Source organism: Rissa tridactyla, chromosome 8 (genome assembly GCF_028500815.1).
Source record: "Rissa tridactyla isolate bRisTri1 chromosome 8, bRisTri1.patW.cur.20221130, whole genome shotgun sequence".
In the NCBI taxonomy this organism is placed as follows: domain Eukaryota; kingdom Metazoa; phylum Chordata; class Aves; order Charadriiformes; family Laridae; genus Rissa; species Rissa tridactyla.
The window spans coordinates 6,101,640-6,116,017 of record NC_071473.1 but is presented as its reverse complement, the minus strand read 5'-3'; the positions used below and the strand labels follow the sequence as shown (position 1 = coordinate 6,116,017).

The window sequence follows — 14,378 nt, the reverse complement described above, 5'->3', positions numbered from 1 at the left end:
CCCCCCTTTGTGGGTGCACGGTCACGGAGGTGGAGCTACGGCAAGGAGGGGGGCACAAACCCTGTGTTTCCCCCCCTCTACCGGCTTTGCAAAGTCCTTTCCGCCTGCCCTGGAGGTGGAGGGGGGGAGCGGAGGTGGACCCCCCCTCCCCACCACCTTCTTCCACTCGTGAGAGCGGCTCCCCGAGAGGGCCTGGGCGACCTGCCCTTCGCCGCGCATCGCCCGCAGCCTGAACAAAGGCAGGGGGAAGGCAGGGCCACCGGGGGTGGGGGCCATACAGGCGGCGGCCGCCCCGCTCCTCCGACCCCCCGGGGCTGCCCCGGCTCCTCCCGGCTGCCCGCCCCCGCCCTGCCCCGCCGGGCTCCCAGCCCCCTCCGCCTCCGCTTCTCTCCTCCCCTCTCCTCTCCCTCCTCCCCCGGTAAATCCGAAGTTTCCTGTTAAGCACAGGGCGAAGCTTTTTTGCAAAGCGGCTGCCGAGCTGCCTGTTCCCTCCTTGGGATTACCGTCGGGAGAGGCTCCGCCGGGCTCGGCACGGCTCGGAAAGGGCCCCCGCCCCCGCCGCCACCTCTTCTTCTCCTCCTCCTCCTCCTCCCCAGCCCTCCTCCATCCCCGCCGGCGCCGCACGCCGAGCTCCCCCCCCCCCCCCCCAACTCCTCCCCGCTGGATTTACGGGGTGGTGGCGGTGTGTGTGTGTTCGGGGGAGGGGGGCGAGAAGGATCCGGCGCCCCGATTGCTGCTTGGTCCCATGTGAACTGGAAGGCACGGCTATGCTCCTAGGGACACCGCGCTCCGCCAAACTAAGGTAGGACCTCCCCCCCCGCCCCCCGCCACACACACACACGCATATACACGCCCCCCCATCAATTTTCCATCCCCGAAAATGGAATGGTGGGGGCACCTCGGGGAGGGTGGAAGAAAGGGGGGGAGGAAAGACTCGGCTTCCCCGGGGGGCGGGAGCGGCCGCGCCCGGGAAGGCGGCTCGACCCCCATCGCCCGTCTTTGTTGCGGCTGGAGGTGGGAGCGGTGCCGGGGTGCGCCCCGCCGCCGGGGGGGGCGGCCGCCCCTGACCCCCTGCCCTTGCCCCGCAGGTCCTGGCCGCTACCATGACTGATGGCGAGAGCCGAGAGCCGCTGCCGCGCCCGGCCGGCGGCGAGGTGCGGGTGCCCATCGCCGCGCCGCCCCGCCGCCCCGCCGAGCAGCCGCCGGAGGATGCCGGCTCCGGCTCCGGCCCCGGCGGCTCCCCCGGCCGCGACCCGCCGCCCGACTTGGCCTCCGAGGAGGAGGAGCAGGTGCCTTACCCGGCGCTGGCACCCACCGCCTTCTTCTGCCTCAAGCAAACCACCCGCCCGCGCAGCTGGTGCCTCAGGCTGGTCTGTAACCCATATCCTTTCCCCCGGGGACCCCCGGCCGATTGGGACACCACCCCCCCTCCCTCCGGGAGCCCTCCCCGAGCCCGGAGCACCCCGTCGGGGCTCTCGGTCCCCGAGGCTCACGGCTCCCTCCAGCGCACGGGGATGCCACGAAGCCTCCGGGGTCCCCTGAGTGCGTCCCCCCTGCTCCGTGGTGTCCCGTTCCCCGACCTCGGGGAGGGGGATGTGGGGCTTTGCAGGAGCGGGACGAGCAGAGAGCGTGTCCCCTTCTCGCGTGCTCATCCCGCTGGCTGCAGCTGGGGGGACACACACCAAGGTCCCCTTGGCTCCACCAGCATCATCCGACTGTCCGGTGTGGGGGCGAGAGGGACGGGGCAGGACAAGGTGTCCGGTGGAGGATGCTGAGCCGCAGCCCCCCCCAGCCCCAGGACCCGCAGAGGGGAGAAACCCCTCAACTTCCCTCATGTCTGGGTGGGGCGGGAAGGAGCGAAGTTTAAAGACAACCTGGTATTTATTTTAGCGGCGGTGGGGAATTTCAGACAGGCGCGGACCCCCTGGCTGTTTATATAAGAGAGCTCGGAGTGCATGTGCGTTTTCCCGTCACAGAAAAATGGAGCGGGTTGGAGTTGGTCTGGGGAAGGCACATGCCGCACTCGCCTCGGGTCCCCAAAAACTCCCTTTTGCTTTTGTTCTTTTGTAACTTGCAGGCAGGGAAGGAAGAGGAGAGTCAAGCCTCTAAATCTCCCCCCCTCCCCTGTGTCCTTTACCCAGTTTATTAATGTTAAGTGAAAAAAAAAAAAAAAAGCACCTTGTTCCTCTCAGTTGTGACATCCAGAAAATTGAATTTTACCCGAAATGCTTGTGTGCAAGCAGAGAGTTGTCAGTCTGTCTTGATAATCTTCAGAAAGTGAGCTTTTAGCTTTGCTCTGCACGTCGGCTCAGAAGCATTGCCATCGTGCAGATAATTAATGCTTTTACCTACCCCTGATACCTGCCTGCAGTTTTGCTGCCTATATCCTGCCGCTGCTATTAAAAGCATTATTTATTAATACGGTTATTATTGATCTCGCTTCAGTTAACCAAAGAAACCCGTGTGCATCTGAGATCACTGTTTTCTCCAGCAACACCACCAAGTCGAGCGCTGTCGTTAGGAGGAATTGCACAATCCTCCCCGGAATGCTGCCTTGGTCTGTTATTAGGAGAAATACTTGGAGGGGAAACCCACAATTTTTACGGCCTCGGGTCTCCCCTCGTTTGAACTGGGTTTACATGAACTATTGACTTTGGCAGAGCTATTTCTGCTTTACGCTGGTGCGAGGGGGGAACCGGGCTCCTGTATACGCGCGGGTGGACGGGAGAAGTAAACAAGTAGTTGATCTCCGCAGCGATGCTTTAGCCATATAAATATTCGATGTAAATGATGGTTCCATAAAAAAAAAAAAGTGATATACCTGGTTCTGGAAGGGTTTGGGGAGGGCACTGTGTTCCTGTGACAGCTGAGAGTGAGTCGAGGCAGATCTCATCCCTTTAACGCAGGTTATCGTCCTTCAAAACTTTGGGGGCAGGAGGGAGGGAGAAGCCTTCTCCTTCGGCTGTAGTGGGATCTCGCTCGGGGTTTCGGCATCCCTAAAGCTGGTACTGCTGCCAAATTAACCTGCAATTAACCCCAGGAAAACAAAGCAGCGTCGTCACCTGAGCACGGGAGGTTTGTGTGGAAGAGGGTTCAGGTGTGCTCGTGCCGCCCTGGGGTGAGGCTGTGCTTTCCCTTTTGCCTTTCAGCATCACTCCTCAGAATTCACAGGAGAGCGAGTTCCTTTGCGGAACGTGCCCGCCTGATAGAATATTAGATGGAAATTGCGACGGTTGGTTAATAGCGAGGCAGAAATTTAATAAAACTACATAAGCCCTGTGTTGTAGCATTATTGCTGTCAGAGCCGGTCTGTTTTGGTTGTAGCAGAATAAAGCTCGTGGCATATCGCAGCAGGAGGGACAAGCTCCTTGCTGGGATTTTTTTTTCTTTTCCCCCCTTCTCCCGATGGCCAGTGGTCCCAGGCATCGTAGTGAGAATAATCCTTTGGGATCGGCTCTTAAGTTTCTTGGCGGTTGTGATTTCCGAAGCTGTGTCGAGCAACCTCGGAGCGAGGAGACGCGTGTCTTGCTCAGGAGCTGGGGCTGTGCCCGGGAGCGTGTCGGACCGCAGGCAGCCGGAGGTCGGGCAGCTTTGGGGACGAGTGCCACCGCCACGGGGCTGGGACACTTGGAAAGCAGCTCGGTGGGGAGACTGCTCGAGGAGAAGCGCGGGCGGATCACTGTGACAAGGGCTGAGATTCCCCAAATGCCTGTCCTGCGGGAAGAGTAACTTGAAAGAGAAGGTGGCAACACAAAGGTGGTTTCTGGCCAGTTGTGCAGTTCTGGTGACTCTTCCTGCCCGCCCAGAAGCACGGATCCATAAAGCACAATAATGGGCTTTATATTTGTGTTAAAATCTCCCTCTGTCACAGAAGGAAGAGATGTGACTGTGAAGTTTCCTAAAATCTGAGCCCAAAGAGCTTCACTGAGGTTCTTGCTCACCTGGGAAGCACGAATCCCTTCTGAAAAGCAGCCTCTCTCCCTCAGTGGTGCTTTTTCTTGTCGGGGGAGTTGCCCTTTGCTCTTTTTGGTGTTTATTTTGGGGGGAGGAAGAGATGGGCTCCCTCTGTGCCCCCCAGTGCCCGCGTCCCTCCTCTCCCCATGCTCACGGAGCGTTTCCCGGTGTGGGAGCGCATCCCCGTGCGTCTCCCCTGCGGTGTTTCAGCTCCAAAACTTGTGCAGGCTTCCCCCTGCCGCCGAGCAGAAAGACTTCTCCCCTGTGTCCCCGGGCTGGCCGGAGTCGTCTGTCTGTCCAACATGCCTGGAAAAGCAAAGATGTCCCATCCTGCGCATTCAGGGTCCGGTTCCCGGCGGGTCCCTGTTGATTCTTGGGGGTGGTCCCAAAGGATGCTCCCGGCGAAGGCAGGGACCTGCATCCCGCCGTGCCACGGGGTTTGCACCACAGATTTGGGCACATCAGCATCCAAAACGCCAAATACCAGCGCAGTTTGGGGAGTGCCGGCAAACCCCTCTCAGTACAGATCTCCTGAACCACCAAAGCCGCCCGGCCGCTCCGAATATTTGTCGGTAGCAGAGATAGCCCGGACCTGTGGCCTGGAGCAGGTGGAAATCCTCCGCGGCTGGGCCAAAAGCATGGTTTGCCTCTGCGGCTTAAGCAGGGGGGGGTTACAGCCAGGCTTAGAAATGGCTAAAAAAAGCAGTTGCCTGGTTCTCGGGGGGACAGGTGGGGGGGGGATCAGCTTACGGGGCCGGGAGCCTGCCTGGCCGGAGGCACGCGACCGCCCAAAGGGCTGCGCATCGGAGGGAAAACGGGGGAGTGGGCAGATGTAGTCGATGCACGTTTGTGTTTTTAATAGCTGTACTGCCTTTGGGAATGTTAAGAACAACCTGGAAAAAATCCTGCCCTAAACATCCCCCGCCCCGCATTTGCCTGGTTTTGTATTTATAAAGCCAACGAAGTCGTGCATTCTCAAACAACAGAAAGGGAAGGATCTGCAAGGAGCTGATTTTCAGGCGTGGGAGCAATAGTCGGAGAGTCGTGTCCGTTAAAGTTTGATCAAAGGAGCAGAAAGTGTTGGGTCTGGCTCTGGGTCTGATTTTTCATGGCTGGCTGTTGTCGAGCCGTTTGCTGTGGAGTGTCGTTCTTCAGCTTTCCAAAGTGATGGCCCCAGCACAGGAGTCTCCTGCCCAGCTTCAGGGTTACCTCCGAACCCAAATCCAACCGGAAAGTTACTTGGATGTGACAGTTTAGAGCAAATAAACAGCCCAAATATAGTTCTTATGATACTGGCAATGGTTGAAATTGAATTTTCACTGTCAAGTGGTGTTGTGTTTCCCTCTGATATTACTGCTTTCCATTTAATTGGCCTTTTTAAAAAAAAAAGATAGAGAGATATATATAGATATAGATATATATATATAACTGGAAGCAAACTTACTTATTTCTTCAGTCCTGGATCTCCTACGTGGGTTTATTTATAGAGGTCTGTGGGTGGGACTTTGTGTACTGGGTGTGCACGTTGGGTGCTATAGAGCAGGATTTGGGTTTTCACGATCCTGCCAGGTCCTTTCCCGGCTCTTCCCAAGTGCTGCCATTAATTAACGGCTCTAGAGAAACACGGAGCTATGCCCGTGCGGTGGTTTCTTTAATATTTTAAATTTTTTTTTTTTTTTTTTTGCTGTTGCTAACATTTTGATCGACGAAGCGTTGAGTCGCTTTTGTGTCAATCCCTCAATGTCCCTGTGCCTTGCCGGGGGGGGGCGGGATTTGGAAGCGTCTCCTGGCCCACGTTGGTTCACGCAGGTGGATCCCGGCGATGGGCTGAGGCAGCAGTTGGCAGCCGGCACCATCCACATGCCCGAGGTGGAGGAGTTGGGAGGAATCCCGACTTTGTGTCCCTCACCAGCACCTTGCCTTGCTGCGGGGGGTTTTTATTGTACGACCGGCTGGAGAAATGGGCTGGAACCGGCAACGTAACGTTAATCGTGCAGCGGTGATTAAACTTGCTTCCCATCACGGCGCCGAGTGTCAGCTTTGCAGCACGGCTTTGATAAGGCTCGAGCAACTTTGCTGCTTATTTAGTGATTCATAAAAACACGCAGTGATTCATTATAGGTTGAATTCTCTGTGCCTTAGTCAGAAAAAACCTTCCGCTGATTTATTTTCTCAAGTGGCTACAGGACTTGTTGGTGCCAGCTGATTTCTGTGGGACTTGGCTCTGTTCGCCCGTTTGGGTAGAGTCTCTGCTTGCATCAAATCTGGGTTTTATTTTCTTAATATTTTTTTTTTTTTTTCTGAAGCGCTTCTGGTAGCGCTTGCTAGTTGCCCTTACAAGCACTTTGGGGCAGAACTAACATCCGCAAAAACATCCCGCCTGGTATTTCCAAGCGTTAACTTGGTATAGGTGTCTCTAAGTACGCTTAGATGGTGAAAAACGGTATTTCATGCAAAAATGGTGTTATCTGATCTCTTTCGAATGCCCTGGTCTTCATTCCGTCTCCCTGTTCTTCGTACTGGGCTAAGCTGTTTGCCCGGCGGTGTTATAAATTGCTCTCTGACACGGGGCTTGCAGTTCTCTTCGTTCCTTATTGCACAATTGATGTGTTCTGGCTCCCGTGTCTGTGGGAGCGTTTCCCATTTGGGGTGTAGGGGGGGGTTATACTGAAAGACACGGAGGTGTGGATGTAAGTGACCAGGTCTGGGCTCCCATCAGTTTAACAAACTTTCTTTGATTGCTCTCTGATAAGCGTATATCAGATTTGAGGAGCTTTATCAGAAAGCCTTTGCCTTTTAATCTGTTCTTATTCAGGCTGTATCCTGATGAGTGCAATGGGGAGGGTTTGACCGAATCATAATTTGTCATCTCCGAATATAAATATTGCCGTTAAAATATTTAGTGTGCTGTGGAAAAACCCGTTAGCGGATAAATGTATTTTTGGCCTCATCCTGGGAGCTGCTGAGCATCCACGACGCCCACTGAATCTGGGGAGAGGCGCAGGTGCTGTGCACCCAGCAGCATCTCCCGCTGAATGACAAGCAATTAGGCAACATAAGGAAGAAAAGCCTTGTAAATTTGTAACTCGTCTAAAAATATGTTGTCCACATGTGTGTTATCTCCTTTCATTTCAGCGTTCTGTGTTGGCTCAATACATCTAATCAAGAGTTTAGCCCCCGAGTTTCGTCTTTAATCCCGACCGGCAAGGATGTCGGCTTGTCGTGATCCCTGCATCCCTGGCACCACCAAACCCCATCATCTCTGACCTCTTGTAGGGCACCTACAAGAAAGCTGGGGACTGTCGGCAAGGGCATGTAGCGACAGGACGAGGGGCAATGGTTTAAACTAGAGCAGGGTGGGTTTAGATCAGCCATCGGGAAGAAGTTCTTTGCAATGAGGGTGGTGAGACACTGGCCCAGGTTGCCCAGAGAGGTGGTGGAGGCCCCATCCCTGGAGACACTCAAGGCCAGGCTGGATGAGGCTCTGAGCAACCTGGTCTAGTTGAAGATGTCCCTGCTGACTGCAGGGGGGTTGGGCTAGGTGGCCTTTGAAGGTCCCTTCCAACCCAACACATTCCACGATTCTTCACTGCACCCTGAGTTCCTTAAGCACCGCTCATAGGCTGTACCTCTGTGAAATGCCTTTTATTCCTGTCTTCTAGCCAAACTCGGGAGTATGGAGCCGTGCTGGAAATCCCTGTCCTATGGCAAAACTGCCGGAGTCTGTGATATTTAGGAAAAATGTCAGCGTAAGCGGCAGCGTGGGCGGGGGGGGCCGGGTGGGAGGCTGGTTGCTGAGAGCAAGGTGTTGAGCTCTCTGCAGACTCGAGCCGGCATTAGTCGGCGCGTGGCTCCTGTTTTCAAAATGACTTTTGCAACCAAAAAAAAAAAAAAAAGGCTAGAAAGCTAATTACAAAAATACTTTGGCAGCGGATGAGGTTTTGCCGTAGCTCTTTGCAGCAGGGACTGACGGTGCACAGCAATACCTGTCCGCGTTCAGAGGAGCCAGCGTAGGGAAACCATAAAAAACGGTACGATGCTGGTGCCCGAGAATGGAAATGTGAAATTCTCTGTTGAAATGAAGTTGACTCATAACAACAACAACAAAAAGTCCGTCTGAGCAAAGCGTACAAAGTAAATCAGATGTATAAATAATGAAAATAGGTCTTTGACTTTAATGAAATATTATATTCAGTGAATAGAATCCTATTTAACCCTTCCTCACCCCCAGTTCTGATCTTTCCCTTACGCCGTTGAGACCGACCGTGTCGCTGGCACTGGTTGGAGCCCCCGACACTCCGTTCGTCTCGGTCCCTGTCGCGTTTGTGTTTGAATTCCCAGCCGAGTCTGCAGCTCCTCAGAGTTCTAAGGATTTATCTCGATATTTTCCCAAGTCAGGATTGCAGCAGGTATCTCTGAGCAGGTTTAATTTGCTAACGCACTTAGAAAAGTTTTGTCTACCTAGTTCTTCCCCACGCTTTTACCTAGTTAAAGCTTTTATTGCCAGTGGATTCCAAAGTTAACTCTCTCTGCATCCACATATCCAAATTTGCTATATGCATGGTTTCACTGAAGATAATAGTTAAAATTATTTTAGGATGTCTTTGTGTGTGCTTTTCCTTTTGTACTGATTTTTTTTCTTTTTTTTAAATTGTTCTGTACTGGATATTCCCCTCCAGTGAGAAACCGAGAGATGTCAACTTGTTGCGTCAGATTTTACTAAAGATAACTCGTAATCTCTGCGAAACAGCTACAATTTACTTGTTATTTTCAGACTGTAATTTATAGCCCTTCAGAGCCATTAATTTGCCACTTTTCAAGGCATTTACAAGATGCATCCCAGACTCCACTTTGTAAAGTTTTTCCAGTTGCCTTCAGTTTTCTCACCTCTCAAAATCTGGTGGGAACCGATAGAAGCGGTTGCAAGTTGCCGTTTGTTTACAAGTTTGGGTTTATGTATTGAGTCCATATGTATTTTCTTCCAACGTGTCTGGCTGGCAAATCCCTTAGGAACTTAAAACAACGTTATCGCACAAGTTGAACTGCCCTGATTAATGGGAGCAGAAGATCAGAGCCAATAGCTAATCTCTTCTTTATGCTACAGATGAATTTGATGCAGTGTAACCCCAAGTTGGATATAGATACTTTCTGAATTATCGTACAGCTGTCTCTAAGATGCTTTGCTGTATTTTAGTGAGGTTTTTTGTTGTTTTTTTGTTTTTTTTTTTTTTAAATACAAAAGAAATTTTAGATTTATTCTAATTGAGTTTAAGCTTACCTTTTCCTTGGCTTTTGTTACTTGGTGTTTTGGGGCTGGGGCTGGCTCCCGCGGGGCCGGTCGGCAGCATCCACCCGGGTTTACTTGGATGCAAAACCTCAGCTTTATCTGCCATGCTTTGTCTAAATGACATGTTTGGAGTCACTCCATTAGAGCAACGGGGATCACATTAGTTTACAGTGAACGAACTCTGAATCATGTTTTTCTCTGTGTGCTCGTGCGTCGTCATTTCTTGTTTGTTTGTTTTTTTTAATTTATTTTTATTTTTTTTTTTAAATTGCTTCTGCAGACAAGAAGCATTGAGCTGCCTACTTACAGAGCTCTGATTAATTTTCCACTGGATTATGCACGTAGCTTGTGGTCTGCCGTTTCTTTACGCTGGTGTAAATCAGGAGGAGTGCCCGGGGTACAGCCAAGGCACACGCAGGTGTGTTTTACTTTTCTCACCCATCGCATTGGGAATTCAACCTTGTTGGGCATCCGACCTGCGCAGCAGCAACCTTCGCCACCAGCATTAAAACTCATGCAAGAAATATGTTACCTCTATTTACACAGATGTTTTAAGAGAACTTGAGCTCCGATTTTGCCCTTAATTCTTAAGGTAGCATCTGGCATTTGTGTCCAATCCGTTAATCCAGCCGGCGAAGCAGTCTTGTGATTTTAAGTAAGGTACGCTTTTAACTGAATATTTAGTTGCCTGGGATAGGAGGAGAGTTAGTGCGCGATCTCCCCTAATAGTTAATTCTAAGATAACTTGGGCCAACTTAAAATCATCAGGGTATGTGCTGTACTTCTGAACCAGCAATTAGGAGTCGTCAGCCTGCGCAGAGACAAATTGGAAGTGAATTAGAGGCTGATGAGCTCCGGACAGGGCTTCCAGGGCCGTTCCCAGCCTCCTGCCGCAGGGAAATCTCAGAGCGGTCACTCCAGAGCTGGCCGGCCGGGCCGGGGGCGGAGGAGGGGAGCTTTGACAAGATGCAGCTGTAAAAGACAATTTTCCTCTTTCTTTCCCTTAATAAAAAAATCCGTTCTGAGCGCCGTACCAGGCAGACTAGTTTGGCAATGGATTAAATGCGCAGCTTCGAGATCTAATTTTGCCCATTTCAATTGACAGATGGAAATTGTGTGCTTTCACAATGCTACTAGTATCTCGCAATTTTGCTCAGAAGCAGTGCTTCCGAAAGCCATCCGGAGAAAGAAGATGACTTTGTATGTGTGTACGTCTGTTTGTGGTGGCGGTTCCTTCAGAGGGTGAATTCGAGCTGCCCAACTCCTCCCGGCCCCTTTCCTCCATCCCTGTGGCGCGGGGTAGGAAGAGGATTTGCCTGAATATCTAATATTCTGGTAGATCTTGCCGCAGAAAGTAAACCACAAGTTCTCATACGGGGTGTTTGGGACATCTGTCATGTTCCAGAAGGCTGGAGCGTCACATTAGCTGGGATGTTGGATGAACGTTACAGACAGGGATGTTTTGGGGGGCAGCATCCCCCGGGACCCTCGTGAAGCTTGGCGTACCCAAACTCTTCCATCCCCATCGCTCTCCTCTCTGCTCGCGTGTTTGTTTTGATTTTTTTTTTTTCCTGTTGTTCGATTAAACCCTCTGTGATTTGCGATGGGTACGCGGGTATTCGCGTAGAGATCCGTTCCTGTCTCGGAGGAGCTGCAGCCCAGGCTGCTGCTTGACGTGGATAAGGAGAGAAAGCGTGAACTGACGCCTCCTTCATTGGGGATGGCAGAGAGAGGAAAGGACAAAGAGCTCACCGGGAGGCAAAGCAAACCATGGGTTTTGGTGCCGCAAATAGAAACTTTTTGGGCTTAGGTTTCTGGCACAGCTGATAGGAGAGCAGAGGAACACAGAAATGCGGTATTTGCGCGTACATACTTAATACCTGTATGGTTTTATATATTTTTATGCGTGCCCATGCTGTTGTTTCTAGCAGAATGGACTTCACTTTGTTTGCGGAGGAATGAAACCTATCTCACGGAGGTTGATAGCAAGCAAGTATATGCCTTGGTTGGGTTTGTCCGGGAGGATGCTGTGAGTGTTGGAGGTGCTGACTGAAGTCCTGGGGTGAAATAACGAATCCACGAGATCTTTGTCACTGCCTTTGGGTTTCCACCTGTGGAGGACGCATCAGTTTGGGTTAGGAAAAGAAACCAAGACCCTGTTCTTCAGCCACGTGTTCCAGGTCGGGTAACTTCAATGCCAGCAAAGCTGATGGGTCCAGGAGCGGGAGTTAGCCCTAAACGCATTGTATATCCCCAATCTCTTATTACCAGGCCCTTTTGTAAGTGTGTTTGTGCGGAGCCTGTAATGGTATAATGTACACTGTAATTTTGTTGTTAAATCTGAGCTACTTTGGCATGGTGGGGACTAGGCGGCTTGTAGCGATTGGAACATTATGGCTTATTGAATTTCATAGCCTGGAGGACTGAACCGTACAGAGCAACTCTTGAGGAAGGGAGAAGAAAAAAAAAAATATAAAATGTGTCACCTATTTCTCCTGAATATTTTTTTTTTCGGGATGATATTTACCAGACTTGGGCTTCTGGGCATGGGCAGAGGGGCGGGAGAGATGCCAGTGATGGGAAGCAAACCCTAGGAACGCTGCTGTCCTATTAAGCAGGCTCCCAAGGAAAGAGCTTTGGATCCCTTCCCAAGGGCACTGGTAAATGCCACTTCTGTAAATACGCTGGGATTTCCTTCATCTCGCTTCCCGCGAAGGATTTTAATTTCATCTCTCTCAACATTGGTAACGGAAGAGCAGAAGTTGGAAGGGCGTTCTGGTTCAGACGTCGTCGTGGTGTTTCCCCTGATCCTGAATATTGTTTCTGCAATTCCAAGCGTATGCCCATGCTGTAAACGCTGTTATTGCAGCCACAACCGCTGGCGCGGGTCTCCCGGCTGCTCCACCACAAACCTCCACCTCACAGGGGTTCATAAGGCAACAGCAAAAATCCACTCGACGCCGAATCATGTGTCTCTTACGCGGAGAGGCTCGTGAAGGGCTTGATTGACCACTACGGTCCCTTAAATCTCTTATCAAGGCACAAAGCGAGCGCAGGGTAAGCTTTTGCACATCATTTCGCAGCCGGCTCCTGAGGGCACGGCTCTGCCGGGCAAAAGTTGGTGTAATTTCTGCGTGGTGGCGTTCTTTACTTTTCTGATGAGGATCAGGAAAATGTTCGCTTGCGAGAGTGCGTGCTTTCAGTGTCTGTATGGTCAGGAACTTGCCTGCTCTGGAGAGAAAAAAGTGCGACATCTCATGCAGGCTTTGAAGAAGTTTTCTTATTTCCACTATTAAATACGAACCTGTTCTTGAACTGATAATTTGATATTTAAATGGGGAGCTCTGGACCAGCTGAAGTTGGGAGTAACTCTGTTGTTGAGACCAGGATGAGGGATAAAGAGGGATTTCACAGCTGGGGTCCTGGCCAGATGCTCCTCTCCCATGTCCTAGGCTAACCCCGTTGTTCTGACCCCGTCCCGGTGTTTGTCACACGTACGAGTCCTGCTCTGATGGCTCCTTCTCCAACCTACAGCTTGATGCCCATGTTACGATGAACTGAAATGTTACCCCATTGCTGGAGCAGGGTGTGCTGGGACTGGAAAAAATCAATGCTCAGCCATAGCAAAATGGAAAGTCTTCTTAAGGCTGTATTTATCCTCTTTTTACATTTTTTAAATTTTTTTTTTTTTTTTAAAAAAAAAACATGTCTCTCATTGAAATTTCCCAGGCCCTGCTGAGTCATGGCTGGTTTCTTTGTAGCTCTGTTGAGTTTTTGACAAGTACCTACAAGGCTTTCCCCTGTATGTTTGTCAAGGGATGAAGCTTGCAGAGCTGCTTCTTCTCTGCACGGGCAACCAATTATGGAGCCCATTTGCGTTATTAGCGTTTCCATCGGGGCAGCACTTAGACTGAGCCCAGAGTCGCAGAGCTCAAAGGAGGAGACCATCTGGGGTTGGGATTGCTTCGAAGAAAGTGAGTTGGGTTCTTGCAGAGAGCGAGAAGGGAACCATGCCAAGGAGCAGGGAGGCGACTTGCAAGGGGTCGTGCAGGCGAGAGGTGGAGATGGGGGAGAGGCCACGACTTGGGCACCTCCAATTCTTTGTGAGAAGCATCCTCAAAATAGATCACGTGAGCAGAGCAGAACTTCATCTGAGAAACGGGTGCCGGAGACTAGGACTAATTTATAAAGCCGTGCAGTGCATGCGGTCAGTGCTCGCAAGATGCTCCAGAAGAACCTTTGCTTGAGGAGGGACAGGCAGAGGTTGTGGATGAGGGGAAGGGAATAACTTTCAGCTAAATGGTGTAAAGCTTTGGATGCTACACGGACATCAGCGGCCCCATCTTGCCGTGAGCTTATCTGGTATTTTGCTGTTGCTGCTTATCTGAGACTGGGTTTTGCACATGGGCTCCGTGGGCACAGAGCTTTCACCACGGAAAGATGGTTATTTCTTACTGCGCTTGAGCATTCCCGTAGTCCCGTTGTGACCCAGTGGGACTGTTCATTTCGGTAAGGGCTGTGGAGTTTGCCCTTAAGCAAGACAGGAGGGATCAGTTAGGCAAAATCAGTCCCCTGCCTGCTCCGTATCACTTTGTCCTGATAAGCTGTCAGTTTAGCTCTAAATGCTGTGTTTGAAAGCACATCTCTGCTCTCCAGGATGGGTCGATGTCAGCAGCAGTATTAGTTGAAGGATGGACTTAAGCCACCAGCTCATCACAAGAAAGGGGAGCTACATCTGAGGCACCTTTTCTTGGCAGCCTGTGATCTTTCATAGGTTGGAGAGAAATTCGGTAGGATAAAATATCCTCGGCTACCTCTGAGTCAGCCCTGCAGTTTAATGTCAGCCCTGATACCGGGTTGTAGCAGCGAGGAGCCGGCGGTGGCCATGCGGCTGGGTGGGATGGAGCTGTTTGCTTGCTGGCCAGGCGTGGTCTGACCTGTGTCCATCGGCCTGAGGAAAGGGGGGAAAACGTGAAGGGGACCCCCGAATCCTTCTGCAACCTCTGCTGGGGAAGAGCCAAGGGCAGAGGAAGCACAATCCACCCCTCGAGGTAGTGGTGCTGCTGGAGTCGTGTCAGGGGGTCACTTAAGGACCAAGTTCAAGCTGGCCTTAACCCTGCGTTTCCTGGCTTTTCCT

At 51.6% G+C, this 14,378-nt stretch overlaps 1 protein-coding gene across 3 annotated transcripts in view; it reads left to right on the top strand.

The window, feature by feature from the left end:
• The first annotated feature begins 442 nt into the window (after positions 1–442).
• CACNA1H (calcium voltage-gated channel subunit alpha1 H) overlaps positions 443–14,378 on the top strand; it is a 252,900-nt gene continuing 238,964 nt past the window's right edge. For all 3 annotated transcript variants that reach the window (XM_054211965.1, XM_054211964.1, XM_054211963.1), the window contains exons 1-2: positions 443–802; positions 1,089–1,381. In XM_054211965.1, coding sequence (XP_054067940.1) covers positions 1,104–1,381 — 278 coding nt within the window. In that variant the 5' untranslated portion in view covers positions 443–802; positions 1,089–1,103. The remainder of the gene's footprint in view (positions 803–1,088; positions 1,382–14,378) is intronic.